Source organism: Netta rufina (assembly GCF_964035555.1).
Source record: "Netta rufina genome assembly, chromosome: 5".
NCBI classification, from domain to species: Eukaryota; Metazoa; Chordata; class Aves; order Anseriformes; family Anatidae; genus Netta; species Netta rufina.
The window spans coordinates 46,295,009-46,315,471 of NC_140128.1; the positions used below are offsets into that span (position 1 = coordinate 46,295,009).

A 20,463-nucleotide genomic window follows, 5' to 3' on the forward strand; every position below is an offset into this window, starting at 1 on the left:
AGACCCAAAGTAAGAGTAGATAAAGAGAGAGAGCGCTGGCCTCTCATTGCTGTTTAGCAGCTTCTAATGAAAGAAGTGGCGAGCATTAAGAAATTAATGGCTTCAATCACTACAACAACATTCTTTAATCACTAACGTACTACTTTAATAATTTAGGCTAATAAGGCACCTTCATTCCTGATTGAAGATTAATGTACCAGACAGGAGGAAGCCCAGTAAACACACAAACGTCTACTTAGGTTCTTTTTTTTAGCCTCAGGCATGACAGCTGTGAGGGGCTACATGTCCCGTGTGGTTATTCACTGCAAATTAGTATTGTTGGGGAAGGAAGATTTATACTAAGAGGGGTTACCAAAGTAGTAATAGAGAAAAATGCAATAGAAAAATGTTTTATACTGGCGGTTTCTAACAAGTCCATTGCTTCCACAGTTAATCTTAAAGGTCTCGACACATTATACGCCATGTGTTACAAGGAGATGCAGTGGTGGATCAGCTCATACAGCAGTTTGCTGTGCTGTCAAGGCTTCTCTTTGGAAACACCTGTTGGCAGGGTTTTGCTTGCAGCACCAGCTGCTGAGAAGCAGCCGATGAGACCTGTCCGCAGAGGGAGGATGGCAGATCTCCAGCACAGGTTGGTGACACTCGATTAATGTTGCTTTCTGGCTGTATCCTGGCAAGGTTTTTCCTTGTAATGCAGAGCTTAATGGGCAAGGGAGGCAGTGAAAGCAGGGCCCACAACCCAGTGAGGGTAAGGAACTGGCATTAGCTGAAGGAAGTTAGCAGCATGCCTGCCTCCTCTGAAGGAAATCATTCTCTAGTGGAAAGCCATGCACAAACTGAAGCAGGCTGAGAACAGACATGTGAAACTCTAGGGAAGGAAAGAATAGGCAATTCTTCAGAATCCCATAGCAAGCAACATATTTCTGCTTCCCCAAAGTAATACTTCAGTATTTATAGTTTCTTCTCACAGTTACATGATGATTGCTTGTTTTCTAAATCTTGAAGAGATTTAGTTAATGGAAAAGAGAGTCTTAATTGAACCCACAGCAATACAACTAATTTACAGCGTTTCTTGCCTCTATCTATTGCCCATTAAGGTTCTGACTAAATCAAACCGTGCAGTATGTTGAACACCTCACGCTGCTGTGCGGATAAAGTGCCAGTTTGTTTTCAGCAACCTGCCTCAGCAGCATCTTTGGGTACATGCAAAGCTCTCAGCATAGAGGTGCGTCAGTGAGGGTCTGTGTGCTCACCCCATCCGTGAGCCAGTCGCTGAGCTGGCCAGCACCGAGAAGGGAGGATTGCCAGCAGTGGGCTCTTTCCTTCAGTCTGAACTCCCCTCCACACTGGCATCTTTGAGCAGAGGTGCTTTTCTCAGAGAAGGCTGCAAAGTTACAATCTAGTGAATCTGTGGATCAATTTACTCCCAAAATAAATTAGGGCGAGATGACAGCGTCTCTCATTAGAATGCAGTGGAGGCTGGCTCTAAAGTGGCAATTCTGGTGTGTTAAAGCTGTGCTTTTGAATGTCAAACTCACCTTTCAGTTAGGAAATGATTATTTTTGTTGCTTCACTCCTTTGGCTCACCTTGCATTCTCCACGGAGGAACATCCCTACAGAGTACTGCTGGTCTGAGAAGTAGAGCTCTGTGTTGCTTCAAGGACAATTACAGCAACTTAAAGAAGTGAGCACAGCTGTAACATATACATGCTTACCACGTCTCCTGTTTGTGTAGGTAACTGAGGAGCAATTTGTAGCAGCAACACACCTAAAGTCCTCCACTACCGTCATTAAATAGCTTATGGATGAGTATATCCGATCCTTTGGTTATTGTCTGAATTGTTCCTACTGCATCTTTTGATTAAGGAAAAAACAATTCTGAAGAGAGTGAGTGAGGTAACACTCCTAAGTCCTAAATGAAAAATTCGTAGGTATGACTCGTGTAATTAAAGCTCTTGGGGAGCTTCTCATCAGGGCCCTGGCATTTGGGGCAGCTGGCCCCAACATAGTGATGCAAACCACGGAACTTGAAAATTTACAGTATAATCATTGTGGGAATTTAATGTGTTTGTTTGTTGATGATAAATTCATTGAGCAATTTTTATCCTTACTCAAAGAAAATCTCAAGACCTCCCAGCAGTACTTTCTTCCTTTTATTTCTAAGCAAACAAATTACCCCTTAGAAAGCAAGAACCCTATACAAAAATCATTAGTCAGAAGATTGTTGTTTTGTGCGATAATCATTTTCTTCCTCCTGCGCCGCAGAGAGCAGCATTGTCTACTCCCTCTGGCTACCCTTGGTGTCACTGTGCTCAGGTTTACCAAAAGGGAGAAAAGATTTTTCAGCAGGCTGGAAATGGTTCCTGGCAGGTATTGTTCAGCTCAGTGAGAAATTCTGGATAATTCCTGGTGAGTAACAGCAATAGCATCATTGTGCCTTTGGATGTGTAAATCTAAAATTAATACCAGGCAGCCACATGCACTCTTCCAAGAAACTTAAGATTCTTCTCCCTGTTCAGACTTTTGCATGTTCTGCTCCAGCAGCCTGAGTGCAAAGTCACCATGTCCAAGTGGGGAAAATAGGATGACGAGCAAGGCAAGAACATTGTTTTGTGAGCTGGCAGCTGGGAGCTGGCAGTCGTGGTCAGGACTCAGCAGCCCAGTGCTGCTGCCTGCAGGGAGGGATGAGCAATGCGATGCTCCTCTTCCTCATATGGTAGGAAAGGCCACTGGAGATGGGAGCTGTCTGCATGACTCCCTGCAGCACTTTGAGCTGTGGGATCACAAAGAAGTGCTACCTCACGGCGTTTACCTAGGTGATACATTGACCAGTTGATTTCTCCAGGTCCTAATCAAATTTTGGCATTTCTTAGCCAGGGCCAGCCTTTCTGCCCTGTGGGTGTTAGCACTATTGGGCAGAGGCCGGTTTTTGTAGGACCTTAATCTCCTCTTGTCCAACATGAGTCAAAACAGTCTTTGTATTTAAAATTATTAGGGGTAGGGGGAAAGGAAGTTACACAGGTATATACACCCTCATCTGGCAGGTGACCATCTAGGAAAACAGCTTAACTTTGTTTTTCCTCCCCACAGGCTCCTGCCGATGTTACCTCACAGCCCAGTTCAGCCGTGCCGCAGCAGTCGTGTCTGCAGACATGAGCCTGGCTTATCCTCACAGTTTACATCACACAGCCTCTGTGGAGACAGGCTGCAGTAAGGGCGGGCTGGTGCCCTCACTGGAACCCCTTGGATGGCAGCTGGTGGGACGTCCCCCATGCAGGGGTGAGGTAGTGAATGTCTTCGAGTCTTGAGGCCAGAGCAGCTGCAAGCTTCAAAGTTCTCCTCTGTGCCTGGAGCATGTCTGGGGGTGGTGGGTGGTGTGATTTTTTTTAGTGACAGCTAAGAGGAGCTCAGGCAGATAAATCCAAACCAAGAAGTTTTCTGAGAACCAGCCGTGCTGTCTTGTGGTGTCTCTTGCTGCTTATGTCAAACACCAAGTGTTAAAAATATGGCTCCACCTGCAGTTGCCAGTGGAGAGAGTATCCCAGCTGTATCCACTGGTACTTACCTGTAACTCCTTGTAGGGGACACAGAGGGCTGGGAACCACCATCCCATAGCTGCCATCTCTCCTCCTTCCCTCCTCCCCAACAAAGACAGCAAACCTTAGGCAGAAATAGATCTTTAATGAACTATACAAAAAGTCCTGGTCGCTCCTTCTCCCAGCTCCAGCGGGCTCAGCAGAATAGGTGCAAGACTTTGCGGAAGAAGTTCCTGAACTCGGCGTTGAAAACAGTGTAAATGATGGGGTTGACGGCACTGTTGACGTAACCCAGCCAAGTGACAGTGCTGGTGACTTGCGTGGGAATGGTGCAGGACTTGCAGAGAGCCCTTGTAATGTGGACCACAAAAAAAGGCGTCCAGCAGAAGAGGAAAGCACCTGCCAGGAGGACATTAAAGAGAGAAAGTGGCGTGTTAAAAAGGGTTTAAGTTAACAAGTGCAGCCTGAGCCTAATAATGGTGACAGTTCAGAGTGCTTTGAGGGGGGGGGGGGGAAACAAGAAGAGCAGCAGATGTGCAGAGCTGGGCTTCCTCCAAGACAAAAACTTTTGGACATCCTTCTCACTGTAAATGTTGGTGAAGCAAAGCGTAAGCTATGTATCGTTTTGAATTAGCATTTAAGACATCAGGATTCGCGCTTACATTGAAGAAAAGGTTGAGTTATAAACAGTGTGCATATGTTCTTTCCCAAGGGTGATGTTTGTTGACGCTACCCTGGATCAAAGGGAGATGGAGCTGTTCTCTGAGTACTTGTTACCTCTAACGACCTCAGGTGGGTTTGGCAGGTCTGCAGCTGCAGCCGGGCTGTTCCACAGCAGCAAGGGGAGGGTGAGTGCGAACACAAGAGTCCACATGCATGGAGAGTGAAGGCATTGCATTGGGAAAGTGGAAGAGGGAGGAGGTTTTTACCCCACCCTCACCTACTGCAGGAATGAAAAAAGCACAGGCCAGAGTGCCAGCTCCTGTCCCTGCATGAACAACTGTGCTCAGGCTGTGCAGCTCCTGCTTGGGAGTACACAAAAGGACTGTTTGGCTCGCCAGGCTCAGGTAAGCCCTGCCAGACTGAACCTTGCTGTGGGACGAGGCAGCACGTCTCCCACCCACCCCGTTCCCAGCCATCGCCGACTGTAACTCACCGACGACGACAGGCAGCACCCGCATGGCCTTCCGCTCCCGACCATTGATCTTGGCCCGCTTCCGACTGTGTTCTGGGGGTGGGTACTTGAGGTGCGGGTAGGAGACAGTCTGCACCCCGTTGTTCATCACATAGTCCCCAGGCAGGGGGTGCTCAGAGTGAGAGTAAGGGTTGCACTCGTCTGGCTCCAGTCCAGCCTGCTCCCTCTCGATAAAGGGCGAGGGGTGATAGAGCTTTCTGTTGCCCCCGTAGATGCCGCCCCGTAGCTTGGCCTTCCTGGCTTCTTCCCAGCGCTTGAGTCCCTGGAACATGGCGCAGTAGAGCACCAGCATGACAGGGCAAGGGATGAAGAAGGAGCAGATGGAGGAGTACACGATGTAGTTGTCATCCTCCAGCTGGCACAAGCTGGGGTCCCGGTTTGGAACATTGTTGAGGCCAAATATGACTGGGGATGCCACAGCAAAGGCGAATATCCAGGTGGTGGAGATGAGGATCAACTGCCGCAAGTCGATTTGTCGCCGGTTGTAGTTCAGCGGGACTGAAACAGCAATAAACCTGCCAACAGAAGGCCCCGGGTGAGTCAGTAGTAACAGAAGTGAGTGGTTCCCAAGCTGCTTGCTGCTGTTCAGTGAGCTCCTTCCCCCAAGATTTGCTTGCATAGCCAAGGCCTGGGCTACAACCAGTCTCCCCCCTCAGAATAGCACCCAACGGGACAGCTCTGTCCTAGTCACACCACTGTGCTTTTAGCTTGGCCACAAGGGTACAGGTGGGACACAAAGCTGACAACGAGGCAGGGTGGTAGCACAAAACATCCTCCTTTGGGGGAAACAAAATGCAGCTTCCCTGCATGGGATCCTTACGAGGGTGTGTGTGGAAGCAGTTTGGAGCCAGGACACAGCTCTCTGGCCAGGCCCGCTCCCTCTCTGCTGGCATGAGGAGGAGGAGGAAGGCACTTACCGATCCACGCTGATAGCACAGAGGTTGAAGATGGAGGCCGTGCACAGCATCACGTCCATGGTCATCAGGGCATCGCACAGCACAGTGCTGAGGGACCACACGCCTCCCTGGAACTGAAGGACAAGATCCCTGGGGTCAGCAGGTGCCATATCCCACTGCCTTTAAAGCACAGGGAGACAACTTTGGGTCTGGGAGCCTCTTGCCTTCCTCCACTCGAGTACAGGGCCTGAAGTCAAGCAGCCCACCCCTCTCAGCATGGTACTCCCCCTTCCAGCTAAACAGAGGTGCAAGAGAACTACCCCCACGTGAGGCTCACAGCTTCCTTAGGGCTTTGCAGTTCTGCCTGGCTGGAGAATTGAGCTCACAGACAATCAGCATTGCCAAATAAATCACTCTGGGCAGAATAACAGATGTGGTGACAGCCCTCAGACTCAAAACCCCCAGACTCATCAAATGTGCCACCCCAAATACCTCCCCAGCCATGCAGGACTATCACTAGCTGACAGACACAGAGGAAGCAGGGAGAGGCTCCCCAGCAGTTCACATAGCCTGAAGCTCCTCTTCCTTTTTTCATTTCCAAACTGCTCCAATGCCCAGTTTGCAAACAACATGAGCAGTTTTTGTGTTACACAACTGTTGTATCCTATCATGCTAAGCACAAAGTCAACCTCCCAAGACCACCAGCTTGTAGACCAGGACCATTTCCTCAGCAGTGTGTTGTGAACCTGTCTCTTGGAAAATGGGAATGAAATGAAAATGGGAATGGAAGGAAAAGCTCAAGGAGAACAGAAGTGCATCAGGATTCATTAAACCCTTCCTCAGCACATGACACCAAATACTTGCCAGACTGTCTTGCACCCAAAGCTGAGAAACTGAATGTCAGATTCCTTTGCTTGCACCAGGACACCTGCCTTTAGGACAAGACCATGAACAGAATTTTTATAAAAAATATAATTTTAGTAAAACTAGAGAGGGTGGGTACCTTTTTGTCTTTCCCTGTCAGTAAAAGAGAGGCTCAAATAATTTAATTCTCAGCTCAGTCTAAGCCTCTCCACCCTAATTTAGCAGTTTAGAAGAACAGCTCCCTCATTCGCCCAAATTAAACTCATATAATCAGGACTCACATATATATATATATATATATATGTGGATAATAATGCTCTGTCAACCCACGCTGCCAGAAGACCAGACGGCTGTAATTGGTCTGCAAGCACTGAGTCCAAACTAAATCATGTTGAAAAAAAAGAATCAGGTACAACCAACTGAGCCTCTTGTATCTGGCATAATGATACCTTAAGCCTGGATGTTATTTCTGCAAGGAGCTGGGCACGAAGCAGTAGTGCTGGCAGAGAACAGGCAGTGGTGTGGGCCAGATAGCCTCAGCAAGAAACACACAGGCTCCTGAAGGACTGGTCTGAGCTGTCAGACTTTAAGAAGAAAGCATGTATTTAATTCGCCAGGCAAAAAATCCTTCTCCCCGGGGGTTCAGAGAAATCATATTATGAGATGATGCTTTCACCTTTGCTGAAGGCACGGTGAGGCTCTCTATTTTTCAGAGTTGTTTCTCAGCCAGTGGCACAGACTGCACAGCATGAGACCAAGGACAGAAGGAAGGACAGCAACACCTTCAACTAGCACGGCCACCAAAAACTGCTTGCACAAATCTGTTTGAGCCACACTCCAGTCTTGTCCGGATGTAAAACCAGCCAATTATTTCAGCATTAGAGCACTTCTAAGTGTAATACACAGAAAGAGTCAGCTCAAACCTTCTCTGTTCCATGCCAGCATGTCATTATTCCCTTGAGTTTGGTCAGCACAGACAGGGAACTGACAGATTTGCTTGCAAATCAGAAAGTCTCACTGAGTTCTTCCTACTACAGCAGCAGGGAATGTTTCCTACATTTGTGATCGCCAGGCAAACTCTGCAATCCTCCAGGTGCCTCTGCAGAGAGAGGCTGGGGTAAGAACCCCCACTCTCTACTCAACATGATGTACAAATAGGTGTGATTTTAGCTTGAAAACAAAAAGTTTGGTAGCACTGGCCGCTTGTCATCCTGGATCCAAACAGGTCTTTTAAAGGCAGCTTGCATATCTTGCAGATATTATATACAGTGTCAGAGCACAGCCTGACACTTCCCCCATTTGCAAAGTCCCAAGGACATTTTTATATCTGTATATACGTGTATGTGTACATAAAAACATTTCTCATATATACAGAATGCATACATTCTTTACATACTTTCTACATATTAAACAGAATATATAAAGATAAAATTATATATAGCATATGTATATTATATTGATATATAAACTATATATTATATATATATTGCTATAATATAGGTAATATATATGATATATTCAATATATATTATATAAATATATTTTTTTTAATGTTTTACATATATTAATGCAATGTATAACTTGTATTTATACATTACATATTTCATACATGTCTCTAGATGTTATCTGTGTAATATTTGCAATACTCGCATATATAAATTAGATTATGAAAATTATTAGATTATTACAAATAGGTTGTAAATTAATATGTATATAAAATGCCCCTGAGTTTAGAAAATATTATACAATATTTTGTACATATTTTCTACAGTGTAAACTTTATATACACTATATAATCTTATGATATATAAATAATAAGTATTACTATTGTTATATATTACTACTTGTAATATTTACTGTATATTTTTATCTCTTCATACAATGTATTACATATATCTTTTTCTATATGTGTGTGTATATATCAGCCCCCTTGTGTGTATTTTATCTATGTATAAAATGTATATTTATTCACATAATTTATCAATTAATTAATATGCATTGTGTAGTGTATTATATGTACATGTATGTAGTGTATCATAATATCATACAATCACAGAACAAGTATAAATATAGAATGTCTGTATGATAGAATACATATAGTAACAATAGGTGATATGCTACATAAAATATATACATATGATAAGCACTACCTGTGCTTATGAAATACACAGGATACATGTATATATGTCACAGCACACAGGCAGAGAGGGATGCGGATGAGCGGCTTTGTGCACGTGGAAGGACCTCAGCTTGCTGGGGGTGACCTGCAGAGCACCGCCCAGGCAGTCAGCGAGCTGAGGAACACGGCTCCTGCTCCCGTGTTCCTGGATTAGCTCCAAAATCAGCACTTTGGTACCAGAAAACTATCAACTGACTTGGGAAGGCAGCAGTTAAAAACTGTCGGGGAGCTGAAGCAAGCGATTTGGCGTTTTGGGAGGAAGAAGAGCAGAACGCCTGCAATGGGGCCAGCAGGGAGGTACCAGGGACTGGGAGAGGAGTCCGACTGAGGTGTAAATGCAACCTGAGGGGTATCATCATGAGGCCAAGAACAGAAATAACTCAACTGTATCTCATTCTAAACCAGAAGTAGAGAGAAGGACTTTTGTTTAGTCTAAGTAACCCAAAAGAAAGCCACCCAGGGGAACAGCTATCACGTCCCAGTCACAATTGGCAATTATTAGGCACATCTCAGTGGGCACCTGAGATGGAACCGACACTGTCAGTCCTTTTCATAAAATTTTAACGACAGCTGGAAAACAGTGGCTTGCTCTTTCTCAAGTTCTGCAAAGTCAAAGTGTCAGCATCCTGCAGAACCAGGACAGAAAACCTCAACCCTACAATGCAACAAGTTCTCCTGCACTTGAGGACTTTGGCTTCATGGCACTTGTTGCTGAACTGTTTTTTGAGACATTTCTACCTGGTGCTCTGCTAGGAAGAGATTAGGGCTGCAGTTTCCTCAGAGGTCTTCTAGAAGCACAGTCTTTCTAAATCTAGTCCAACCAGCACTTTTCTTTCCCTCTTGTTTTTTGACCATCCGCAGTAACCTGAGCAAAGCTGATCTTTCTCTACATTCACAGTTCTCCCTGTTCACATTTACAGGAGCAGGCAGCTCTGTGAGGATTAATATCAGGCAGTAGTGATGTCACGCACGGGATTATGATTAGTGGAGCTGTAAAGCCGAAGTAGACTCTGAAGAAACTGTTTAGCTATTTTTATATACCCATCTCCTTGAGAGGCAGCCTGGACTTCCAGATGAGGTCTGGATTCAGACCTGCATGTTTCATTCAGGCTTCTCTCTAGTGCAGATCAGCCACTCCAAACAGAATTTGGGAGCTGAATCAAGAAACACAACCCTCAAATCTTTGCCCAGAGTTCACCAGGATCCTCACCAGTACAGATTATGAGGGAGAAAATTTGACTCAGAGCCACAGTGGTCAAAACTCATTTGTGATTTTGGAGAATGAATGTATATTGAAAAGGACAAGATCCGTCAGGCTGCAGCACCTTCCAAGGACACAGTCTTTGCCATGAGACTCATGCTGGGCACTCAGAAAGTTGGGAACCAATAGCAAAATGTGCCAAGAACCTCCCTGATGGGTGAGTGACTTTGGATTAGAGGCATAGCAGGCTTTGCTGGGTCATGTGGCTAAGTGGTACCTAATTACAGCAGGTTGCAGAAGATTAGCCCACCAAGGTACACAGTGTAAGGCTTTAGGGATCATAAACAGCTCAAGCCGCCTTTATGTGCTCCAGAGCAACTCTCCTTTTTTTTTTTTTCTTTCTTTCTTTTTTCCATTCTCTGCTCCTCATTTTCTTTTCCAGAAACACACACATGATCAGTAGGGCTGGTGCTGAGGAGACACAGCCAGCCAGCTGCAGAGCAAAACATGCTCTACAGCCAAGTCGTCATCTCCTTTAACAAAACAAAAGCTGCAAATATAACCCCACAAGGCAGCCTACCTGCTACATCTTTTATAAGCCATCCTCTGCACACCCAAACAGGTGAGGAAAGGCACATTAATGACCACACTCAAAATCTCCAGACATCGCTTGTTGGAGAAGGTGGAAAACTGTACGTGTGTGGCATGCTTTGCCCTTAGCTCAGCGCTTTGTGGAAGACAAGGAGGGTTTATAGGATGGTGATAATCACCTTCTCTCTGGACACCAGCTGAAGCCCTTTCAGAGTAGTATTCCAGGCACAGACTGCATGCTTGTTTAGCACCAGGAAATTCACATGCAGCCACTGTGTTCGCTTCCAAGGTCCCGGTATCTCACTACAAATGGCACTTAAGTTCTGGATCAACCACCTTGCAGAGAGGAGGAAAAACTCCAATTTCTTCTCATAAAGAATAAAAAGTTATGGAAAAGATTTTATAGGATGGCAGAAGGTGGACTAAAATGCCCTTGCAGGCTGCCTTCCTCACTGAGGTCATGCCGATGTTCCTGTTCCTAAGTACAGCCAATTTGTACAAGGCTTTCCTTTTTCCAAAGGGAAAATCTGCCTTCTTGCACACAACCTAATGCCAGATAAGTTCTTACACCACCAGTGCTCCATGAGCCAGGGCAGGGCCAAAAGTTTTGCTCTTTTTTTCCTACAGTGAAAGCACTTGTCTGAGTCTTGCCACATACTTTTCCATGGTACAACACAGAAGCTTCATACTTGTCTCCTGCCAGCCCAGCAGACAGGCTCCATAAGAAGCAGGGCACACAAAGCAATCTTTCAGCCTCTGGTGGTGATGGCACACAAAATAAGAGACCCAGAAAATAGCAGCCCTCAAGAATTAGGACATGTCTGGCTGGATTTTCAAACAAGTACCTGCCTCTGCTCAGCAAGGCCATGGTTCGAGTGTGCAACATGGAGAGACTGAAAGTGCTAATCCTAAGAGCCCAGGCCTGCTGAGAAAGATATGGCACCGATGAGAAGAGCAGTAATCCCTGCATGTGGGCAAATCCAGGATCTGATTCAAAAAAAAAATAAAATCTGAATGCCCACCAGAAGCTGACTCTGGGCTTTTTTATGTGCCAGGTTGGCTGCTGCATCCTCCAGGAGACAAAATGTGGCCTGCAAAGGGAGAGTAAGGAGAGGAGAGAGACACAAGACAAAAGTGGCCTCACACCTGCTGTAATATCCTTTAAAAACGAGGTGGAAATCTGGTTCACCTGAACCGTTATGAAGGCCCTGAAAATAAAATCCTTAGCACTGGTTCATAATTGCTGGCATATATCATATCATCTCCCCGCTATTTCATCCAGGGACTGTATGGCTCAGGTATCACTCAGCCTAGAATAACATCTATTTCCACAGAAGCTGTAAGATTCCAGACTTTAATCTCAGGTGCTATTGCAGACAGGATGACATGCATTTACAGAGAGCCACAGAAAATTTGGAGAACGGCAGAGGTCTGTTCTCATCAGAAGCACTGCCTCACAGGTGATACCAAGTCAGAAGGACATTAGGTTTTCTCCCTGATAGAATAATAGAATCAAATTTGAAATATTTTACTATGTTTAGTTAGCTGGAAGGACGACTGGAAACTTTGTATGCCTAATGTTACCTTACTCGCTAAAGAATCAGCCTTATCTGTAAGACCTAAGACCATACAGAATTATAACACAGGACTGGGGAAGGAGGGCAAGATAACCTAGGCCTGGAGGATGTGCCTCCAAAGAATAGGTGAGGAACTCATGGCACGCACATTGTTGGATGTGTAAATGACTTAGTTTAGTATGCCCTGGCTAAGCTGGAACAATAAGATAAGAAAGGAGATGGCCTGAGCATGCACAAGGACTGGGTTCAAGCAGGAACACAGTGAGGAAGACTACAGACAACCACCAGAGACCCCTGAACGACCACCAGTGGAAACAAATGCTCACGCATCAGGACCATTTACATATTATAACGAATTATGAAAAGAAGTAATTACTTCTTGGAAATACTTATGTTTTAATTGTATGTAACCCCTGTAGCCTGGACAATTTGGCACACACACTAGGTGGTACGATCCCCTGTGCATCCGTCCAGTGCTGCAATTAAAGAATGTCTGACTTCTGAAACCCCAAATCAGATCTTAAAGAGCTTCTTTGACCGACTCCTACAGTATCACAGGCACACATATAATACAATTTGCTGCAGAAGAGCTCTTCCGACTCCAGTGGTACACTGACACCCTGAAAAGTTTTATGCAGAACAGCATCATCCTCAGCAGGAAAACAGTTGGTGTAATTAGCACTGGTTGCTCAGTTGCTCTGAGGATCTGCAAGGCCGAGTGCCTGCTTGGGACAGCCGTCTTCCCTGACCTGTAGAGGAGCAGGGTAAACATGCAGATCTGCTAAAACCATTTCCTCTTTTTCGTAATCAGTTAATGGATCTTACGGGCAAAGATGTTTACGTAACCATGCCTTACACGGCTCCTGCCAGCAGCTTCCTGGATCAGACCTGTTTCACAGCTCAGGCCCTCGGCATGGATTAAGGAAAGCGTTGATCAGAGGAATGCTCGCGGTGAAGCAGGTAGGAGGTAGGCTCTGCAGCTGGCTACAGGAGTGGAAGTCACTCAGCCTGGTGCCTGCCCTAATTGCTGGGAATGTCCCCGAAACTGAAAGGCTGCTGAGGTTCCTGTCATCCTCACAGAGCCTTTGGGGCAGACAAAGCAGCTAGCACAAAGGCGAGTCTTTGTAGCCACACAGCCACAAACAGCAGATCTCTGGTAGGCAAAGCCCCTTAGAGCTTAACAATATTCTGCAGTACCTCCACAGCACCGCACAGCTCTACTTTCTCATGTGTTCTCACTGCCACAGGGGAGCAATAACCCCCATTCTCAGTGCTGTCGCTGCTCCAGGCAGATTCTTGCGTCTTTTCCTGGCCTCCCTTCACACAGAAGCAGGGCTTTGCTCCTGGGGAATCATCACAGACCCCTGGGAGTGCCCCAGGCCACCTCCTTCCCCTTTGCTTCCCATCATCTTTGCTACTTTGCCAGCAGATGGCTAGGAGAGCACGACTTCACACTCCCATCAGAAAGACAAGGACGCTGTAGAAGAGCAGTCTGCCTTTCCCATGGCTTTTTACTTTGCCCCATCATACTGCTCACTGAGGCAGAACTCCTGCTGAAGTCAGTATGATTACAAGCCCAAAAGCTGTGTTTCCCAAGCAAGCTGGAATTACAAACACCTTCTGCACATCTGGGCAGCCCTCTGTGTGGTAATTAACACCTGGCAAACGCTAGAACATCTCTTTGGTCTGTGTTTGAACAAGTTCAGTGGAAAGTGCTGGACACGTCTGCATCCCCGTGCTATGATCTGGCACACGACTGCACCGATACCTGCACGGTGGCTCTGTCACCACTGCATAGTAGATAGAGAGGCAGATGGCAAACGGCACTAATCCACCTCTGCTGCCCTTGGCTTGTCAATCCACCTCCATCCAAAGCAGCACTCCAAAGAGAACGAAGAACGATCAGGGTTCAGAAGTGCTTTTGGTTTTCTCTAAAGATGGTGCATTTCTGCAAGACAGAAACTGGCAGTAACCACTGCCTCGGCAGGAATTCACTTCACATCCACAGTCTCAGGAGCTGCTCAGTTTGGAAATGGATGCTTTAAGCCAGCGGGAAGCTGATGTTTCCTTCTTTCCCTATCCATAGTGTATTTCTTGGTCACATCAGGTTGTGGAAGATCAAAACTGACAAATGACAGCAGCGATTGAATTTAGGGAAGACAAGCTTCATCACATAAGTTTTAACACTCTTGCTCATTAAGGCCCCCAGCGTTAACTCGAGCTGTTAAGGTAGGTAAATTTCACAGGTCAAATTAGCGAGGAAAGAAACACATTCTGAAAAACTCCCAACAACACAGTTAATACTAGGATGGGGCAGGACTCAGGGGCAAATGTTCATCTCAGGCAGTGAAGGCTGGTCTGTGGGGAGATGGGGCCTACATCACTCAAGGCTTCCCTGCACACCTGAAGAGAGCCCCACGGCCCCAGTTCAGGGGGATATGCTGAATTCCTGCACCACCAGCCTGTCTCCAAAGGCTGTCTGTTAATTCTTCATGGTATATATGGTGTATATTCACATACCAGTATGGCTGAGGGAGCCTAGTGAAGCAGGGCAATTGGCCAGGAGTGACAGACACATCTCCTGCTCACCATGATGACGCTTTGGTGCTTCTCTCATAAACTGCCCAGGAGAGGACAGGACTGGAGGACGTTTGCAGCAGGTGGCCCCATTTCCCTGCCCTTCTGCTCAGCTCTGGTTCCAGTCAGGACTGCAGTGTGGTTGTGAAACAGTACAGAAAAGAAAAGGTTGTGACCACACACACCAGGTTCTGCCTTACCCAGCACCTGCCTTCAGCAGGCCTCCAACTCTGCAGGGACAAACAAGAGATGCCCACAGGGAGCAGACACAACTGGGCTCCATACAGTCAAGACCAGGGTGGACTAGGAGTTCAGCTCTGACATTATGCTGGCTCTTTCAGAGGTACAAAAGGGGTGCATGTGTGAACAAACGCTGCTAATGGGCTGAAAGAAACTTTTTAACAGCTAGTAACAGCATCCAGGACTTCTCCCATTCTGCTCAGGCTTCTATGAACACCAGCAAGATACCCTACATCTCACAGGAAGGAATCCCATCCCGCTGAAGCCTATGAGAGATCTGTTGTTTTGAGGAGATGTCAGATGTCACCTCGAAAGTTTTTAAAGAGTTCTTTAAAACTTCCACCTGTCTTCTAAAGCCTAGACTCAGAGGGATGCTTCCAAAAGCCTGACATCTCAGAAGAAAAAGGCACAGGACAGCCAAGCTTCTCCTGCTGAATGAAGTAAGCAGTTCGGCTTTATTGGTCTGTTTCTGCTAAGCAAGGAGCAAAAAATCCTCTCATCAGGTTCTCAAGTTTTCCAATACACCCTCAAAGTCCACCTTTGCTCTGTGAGAAGCTGCAGGGAAGTTTAAAAAAATAAACACAAAAACCACAAGAAGGAATAGAAGCTGTACTGAACCTTCAGGACTGTTCAGGCAATATTTGCAGTGGCTAAACACAGTAGTACAAAGTGCAAGTTGAAATCAATCTACTTTTAAGCAGCAGCGATCACTACACCTTGTGTCCCTTGTGCTGCCTGCCCAGGTCACTTTTCCTTTCCTCATTAACAAACAGATGTTCCCCCTTTGTGTCACCCTTCATGATAAGTGACACATCTGCATTTACACACTCAGATTGAGCAGCTGATTCTGATCTACAGTTTTCACACTGGCCTCTGAGAAAAACGAAAACTTGTCCCCCAGCATTGACGCAATGGCTTTTCCTTACCATATTTCACAACAAAATGATCTGCAAATCCCCACACACAGGAAATGCCCCATTGCCTGCTCCAGCAGGCTGTAGCTGCTGCACATCCATGCTCGTTCAGCACCTTCTGCAGCCACTCTGTGTGAGATTGCTGTTTGGCAGCGGCTGCTACAGGAGCACAGACCCTGCTGTGTGCTCCGTGTTCTGCCTGAGCACCCAGAAATCGCCTGTGGTACCCAAGGAAGTTCCCACAAGGCTTGTGCCCAGCAGGAAGCATTTTTAGCAGTACGCCAGGATATGTCAACCAGCATTTTATGTATGCCAGCAAAGCCCAAGCCTGCAGGCTAAAGGAAACCACACTGGTGTTTGTCTGCCCACAGATTCAAGAACAGGAGGCACGGTGAGACAACGGGAAGAGCAAGGGGCGGGGGGGGGGCGAAGGAAAAAAATCCGATTAGCAAGAAGTAGCTGAGAAGGATGATAGAGACAGAGGCTTTTTAACCACCAAAACTGAGACAACAAGGGAGAAGGAAACGACCAAAACCAAGCTCCTCTGAGTGCAGGGGAAAGAGAGAGGGGAATCTATTGCTCCTGTCCAATGCTGGTTCTTCCTAGGGTTCCCCAGCTGAACCCATCCCTCTAGAAGACGTCTGTCTCCAGAGAGGTCACAACGTCCTGCCAAATCCTAGGACCAGGTAGAGGCTAAAAGCATCCTAAGCTCTAATCCGCCGCCTTCCTTGCTTAAGAAAATACAGACCCAACCCGGTCAGGCACTGCACAGCAGCCCTGGCGTGGGAGAGGAGAGGAGACACTAAGGCTTGAATTCTGCTGGTATGATCCTGTGTTAACCTTCACAGATGGAGCCCCATGCTGCCTCGCTCCTGGGGACTCCTGAGTGACACTTAAGCCACCACCTTACAAACCACGTGTGAAACCAAAACCCAACCATGTGTCAAACCCAAAAATGTGAGGTCAGGTCTGACTGACCCACTCTCAGGCTCACTGAGGCTGCCCACCTTCGTCTCATCTTGGCTCTCCCCACATCGGGAAAGGACTCCTCTATCCTCCACACCACCGGCCACCACAAGGCCAGGGGCACAACACCCACTACTTTGGCCTGTGGGTGCTGTCCCCCGTTCACCTCTGGGTGCTGCAGGGACGGAGCTACAGGCTGTGGCCAGCCTGGTCCAATAGATCCGCCTCACCCTGGTCTGACAGATCCCCCCATCTCAGAGCATCGATCCTCAGGCAGCACAAAGTTATCTCCCTTCTACAGAGAAAGATGCAAAACCACCCTGCCTCAGGAGCATGTGAATTGCACATCCCTGCCCATCGATGGCTCCCACTTTTCTTGCCCTCAGCTGCTGCAGTTTCAGAAGCGGACAGGTTTTGGGGGTGGCTGGAGGCCCGACTCAACACCTCCCACCAAAGCCACTTCGGTGGGGCGATCCCATCCCTAAAAATGTCCCTAAAAAGTCAGTTTCCCCTACTCAACCTGTCTCAGCAGCCTCCTTCCTCTCCCTTCTCACCCAGCCCTGCTCACCTCACACCAGGCAGAGCACAGCAGAGGAGCTGAGCTCTCTGTCCCTTCCCAAACACCTGCTGATGGCAAAACAGGACGTGCACAGTGTGACGGCTCCCCGGAGCTGCCGACCAACCCGGGACACTGGGGTTTTCCAGCCCGGCAGGACGAGGGGAGCCACCAAGTTGTGCTGAGCGGCGATGCCACTGGGGCGAGAAGCCGCCGTGGTTTATGCATCTCTTTTTGGAAAAGGGAGATCAATTTGGGCTGCTGGGGATCGATGCCCTGAGATGGGGGGGATCAAAAGCGACACACGCAGTCCGGCGGGGACCAGGCAGGGTGCCAGAGGGGATGCCGTGGTCATCCCAAAGCAGAAGGAGCCGGGGGGCACAAATCCCACAGCGGAGTGAGCTGGGGGGCACAAATCCCAAACCGGGAGGCACAAACCCACCGAGGGGCTCCAGCCTCGGACCCCCGCTCTCTCGCCACCACCCAGGACCTCCGCTCAGCCCGCAGCCCTCCCAGGCAGCCTCACCTCGGAGTACACGAAGAGGGGCAGGACGAGGATGGCCAGCAGCAGGTCGGCGACGGCGAGGCTGACGATGAAGTAGTTGGTGGTGGTCTTGAGCGCCCGCTCGGTGCAGACGCTGAGGCACACCAGCCCGTTGCCTCCGACGATGAGGAGGATGAGGACGATGCCCAGCACCAGGGCGGCGACGTTGTGGCCTCCCGGAGGGGGCGGCGGGGGCTCGCTGCCGTTCCCCGGGGCGCTGCCGTTCCCCATGGCGCCGCGGCGCTGCCCCGGCAGCCGGGCTCATGGAGCCGCCGGCTTCACCGAGCTGCCCGGCCCCGGGGCGATGCCGGGGGAGGCCGGGGGAAGCCGGCAGAGCCGGCCCCAAACTTTGCGAGGAGCGGGGAGGAGCCTCCCGGAGGCAGCCCCGGCACCAAGCGGGTCACCGGGCGGCTTAGCGGCAGGGGGCGGGCTGCCCGTGTCCCCCCCTTCTGCCCGTGTCCCCTCCCTGTGCCCGTGTCCCCCTCCCTCTGCCCGTGTCCCCTCCCCGCAGGGCACCCGCAGCCCCTGGGGAGGCTGGAGGGAGTCTGGGGTCGGGGGGAGGCCCCCCCAGCTCTTGCCGTGGTTGGGGTGCCTGGCCGGAGGTCCGCTGGCGGAGGCTCCTTCTCCCCCTGGGTTTTTGAGCTGGAGGAAAAGGACAAGTCTTCGGTGACACCGCTGAGATTTCGTCTTCGATCAGCCGCCCCCCTGCCGGCACAGCGTCGCTTGGTCGGTGCGAGTTCCCCCGGGCTTCCCACCACAAAGCTCCGGGAGCGATGCTGGAGCAAGGCAACGCGCCCTTCAGAGCGAAAAACGGCAAGAAAACGGATTTAAAAGACTTTGCAGCGGCACGTTATGGGAGGCAGAGTAGGAAAAAAAAAATAAAAAACAAGGTCCGTATGTTGAGCATAATGTCTTTCTCGGAATGAGGCTGACCACTTTTATACGTCTCCGAAACAGCGGAGGCAGTGGCCCCACAAGCACTGCACTGCAAATGTGGCAGATCAAAGCACCCTCGGATCGGTCAGACCTTGATGAAGCTACACCGTAGGGAAAGAAAAAGAAAAAGAAAAAGAAAAAAGAAAAAAACAGCAAGTTTCAGAGTAGGAGGTTGTTTCAAGTCAGCCTGACCTGAAGTTATTTTCCCCAGGAGATTCAAAGCAATAGTATGAACGGTAATTAGAGAAATCAATGCTGTTAGCTTGGATCCCCGAGAGCATTTGAAGGACTGTGGAGACTATAACCATCCAGAAAATGGCAAACTGCCTCTTTTTAAATGGAGAGGGATAAGAAACCAGGGACTAAAGAGTAATCTGTGGTGCTTCAAGTAAAAGAGCATGTTCCTCACTAGAGCTAGGAGGGAAATAATTAGATACCATGTATCTCAGCTTTAGCGCTGCTGCAATCTCACATAGCCTTGTCTTAAGCAATGAAAGGGAGAAGAGTAGCTGAAATTATTATGGATTGGGTGAATAACAGATTGGAAAACTGTACTCCAAGGTCTGTGCAGAATTTGGTAATGTTTAGAATTTGCATAATTGACCTGAGTGAGTGTCCAGAGAGCTCACTAATTAAATTTGAAGATACTGCCAAGACAGGTGAGGCTGCGAATATCTTGGAGCACAGGATGAGAATTCAAAATGTTATGCTGCAAAAAACATCTGGTAAATGCAGGATGCAATTCAAATGGAATTTTGCACCTGTCCTGTGCTTGGGCAGGAATAATCAGCTGCAGAAATGCAGGGCTGAGGCAACAACCAGATGGAGAGTAGGTGTAGGAGCAAAGGTGCTGTAGCAGGCTGTAAACTGCACATGGGGACTAGGATGTCTTATTGTTGTAAATGACAGAAAAAGAAGCCAAAGCTCTCCTGGAATAATTCTGTTTGAGAAGTACCTGCACACCTGCAGACTCAGGCAGCCTTCATTCTGCCAGCCACAGTCAGCGTCACCTTTCACAACACTTGTCATAATTATGCCAGCTAAAATAACAGACGGAGATTATGATTCCTAGAGGTAGGGGTTAAGGTGACGTTTCTCACTCCCTAGGATGAACACCTCTAGACTGCAATGCTGCAAGCAGCAAGGCAGACACCACATGTATTCATCTCAGATACCAACAATTGTGCTTTTTTTACTGCTTAATGCATCACTGCATTCACCCCTGCGCTGACAGAGATGAGCTCAGTGAAGTCCCACAGAGCTGGTGCTGGAGGCTGGGGAAGGACAGGGGAGCTGTCACCCCCAGTTCTAGCCCAGATGGTTTGGGAGATGTGGGACCTGATCCAGACTCAGTGGGCACCTTTCCAGCCATGCCACCAAACCTCAGATCAGATGTTTGGGGTGAGCTAACTAGTCAGTTCCGCTTGGTGTTTATGGAAGGCAGTAGGAAGAGAAGGCATAGCAGGAAAGTATAATTTACACCATGTGGAGAGTGGGAACTGCATTACTGCTGGCTTTTTATAAGGCAAGAAGATTTTTAGAGCTGCTTACAGATATCAGTATGTTACCTGTTCCAGATATAGGTTTCATCTGATCTATTAAGAGGCTGGCAGAAGAAATCCTCTCTCCAGTGTCTGCCCACACCAATTTCCTTTACTCTTATTTGGAGAAGGCCGCAATTAATCCTCAGC

The 20,463-nt window shown here is 48.1% G+C and overlaps 1 protein-coding gene across 1 annotated transcript; it reads right to left on the bottom strand.

The window, feature by feature from the left end:
• Positions 1-3,713: 3,713 nt before the first annotated feature.
• DRD4 (dopamine receptor D4) lies at positions 3,714-18,067 on the bottom strand (the record flags this gene model as incomplete). The annotated part of the gene is made up of 4 exons (XM_084287019.1): positions 3,714-3,935; positions 4,693-5,246; positions 5,649-5,761; positions 17,819-18,067. 4 exons carry the CDS (start codon positions 18,065-18,067, stop codon positions 3,733-3,735), a joined length of 1,119 nt encoding a protein of 372 aa, XP_084143145.1. The 3' UTR covers positions 3,714-3,732.
• Between the last annotated feature and the right edge of the window lie 2,396 nt (positions 18,068-20,463).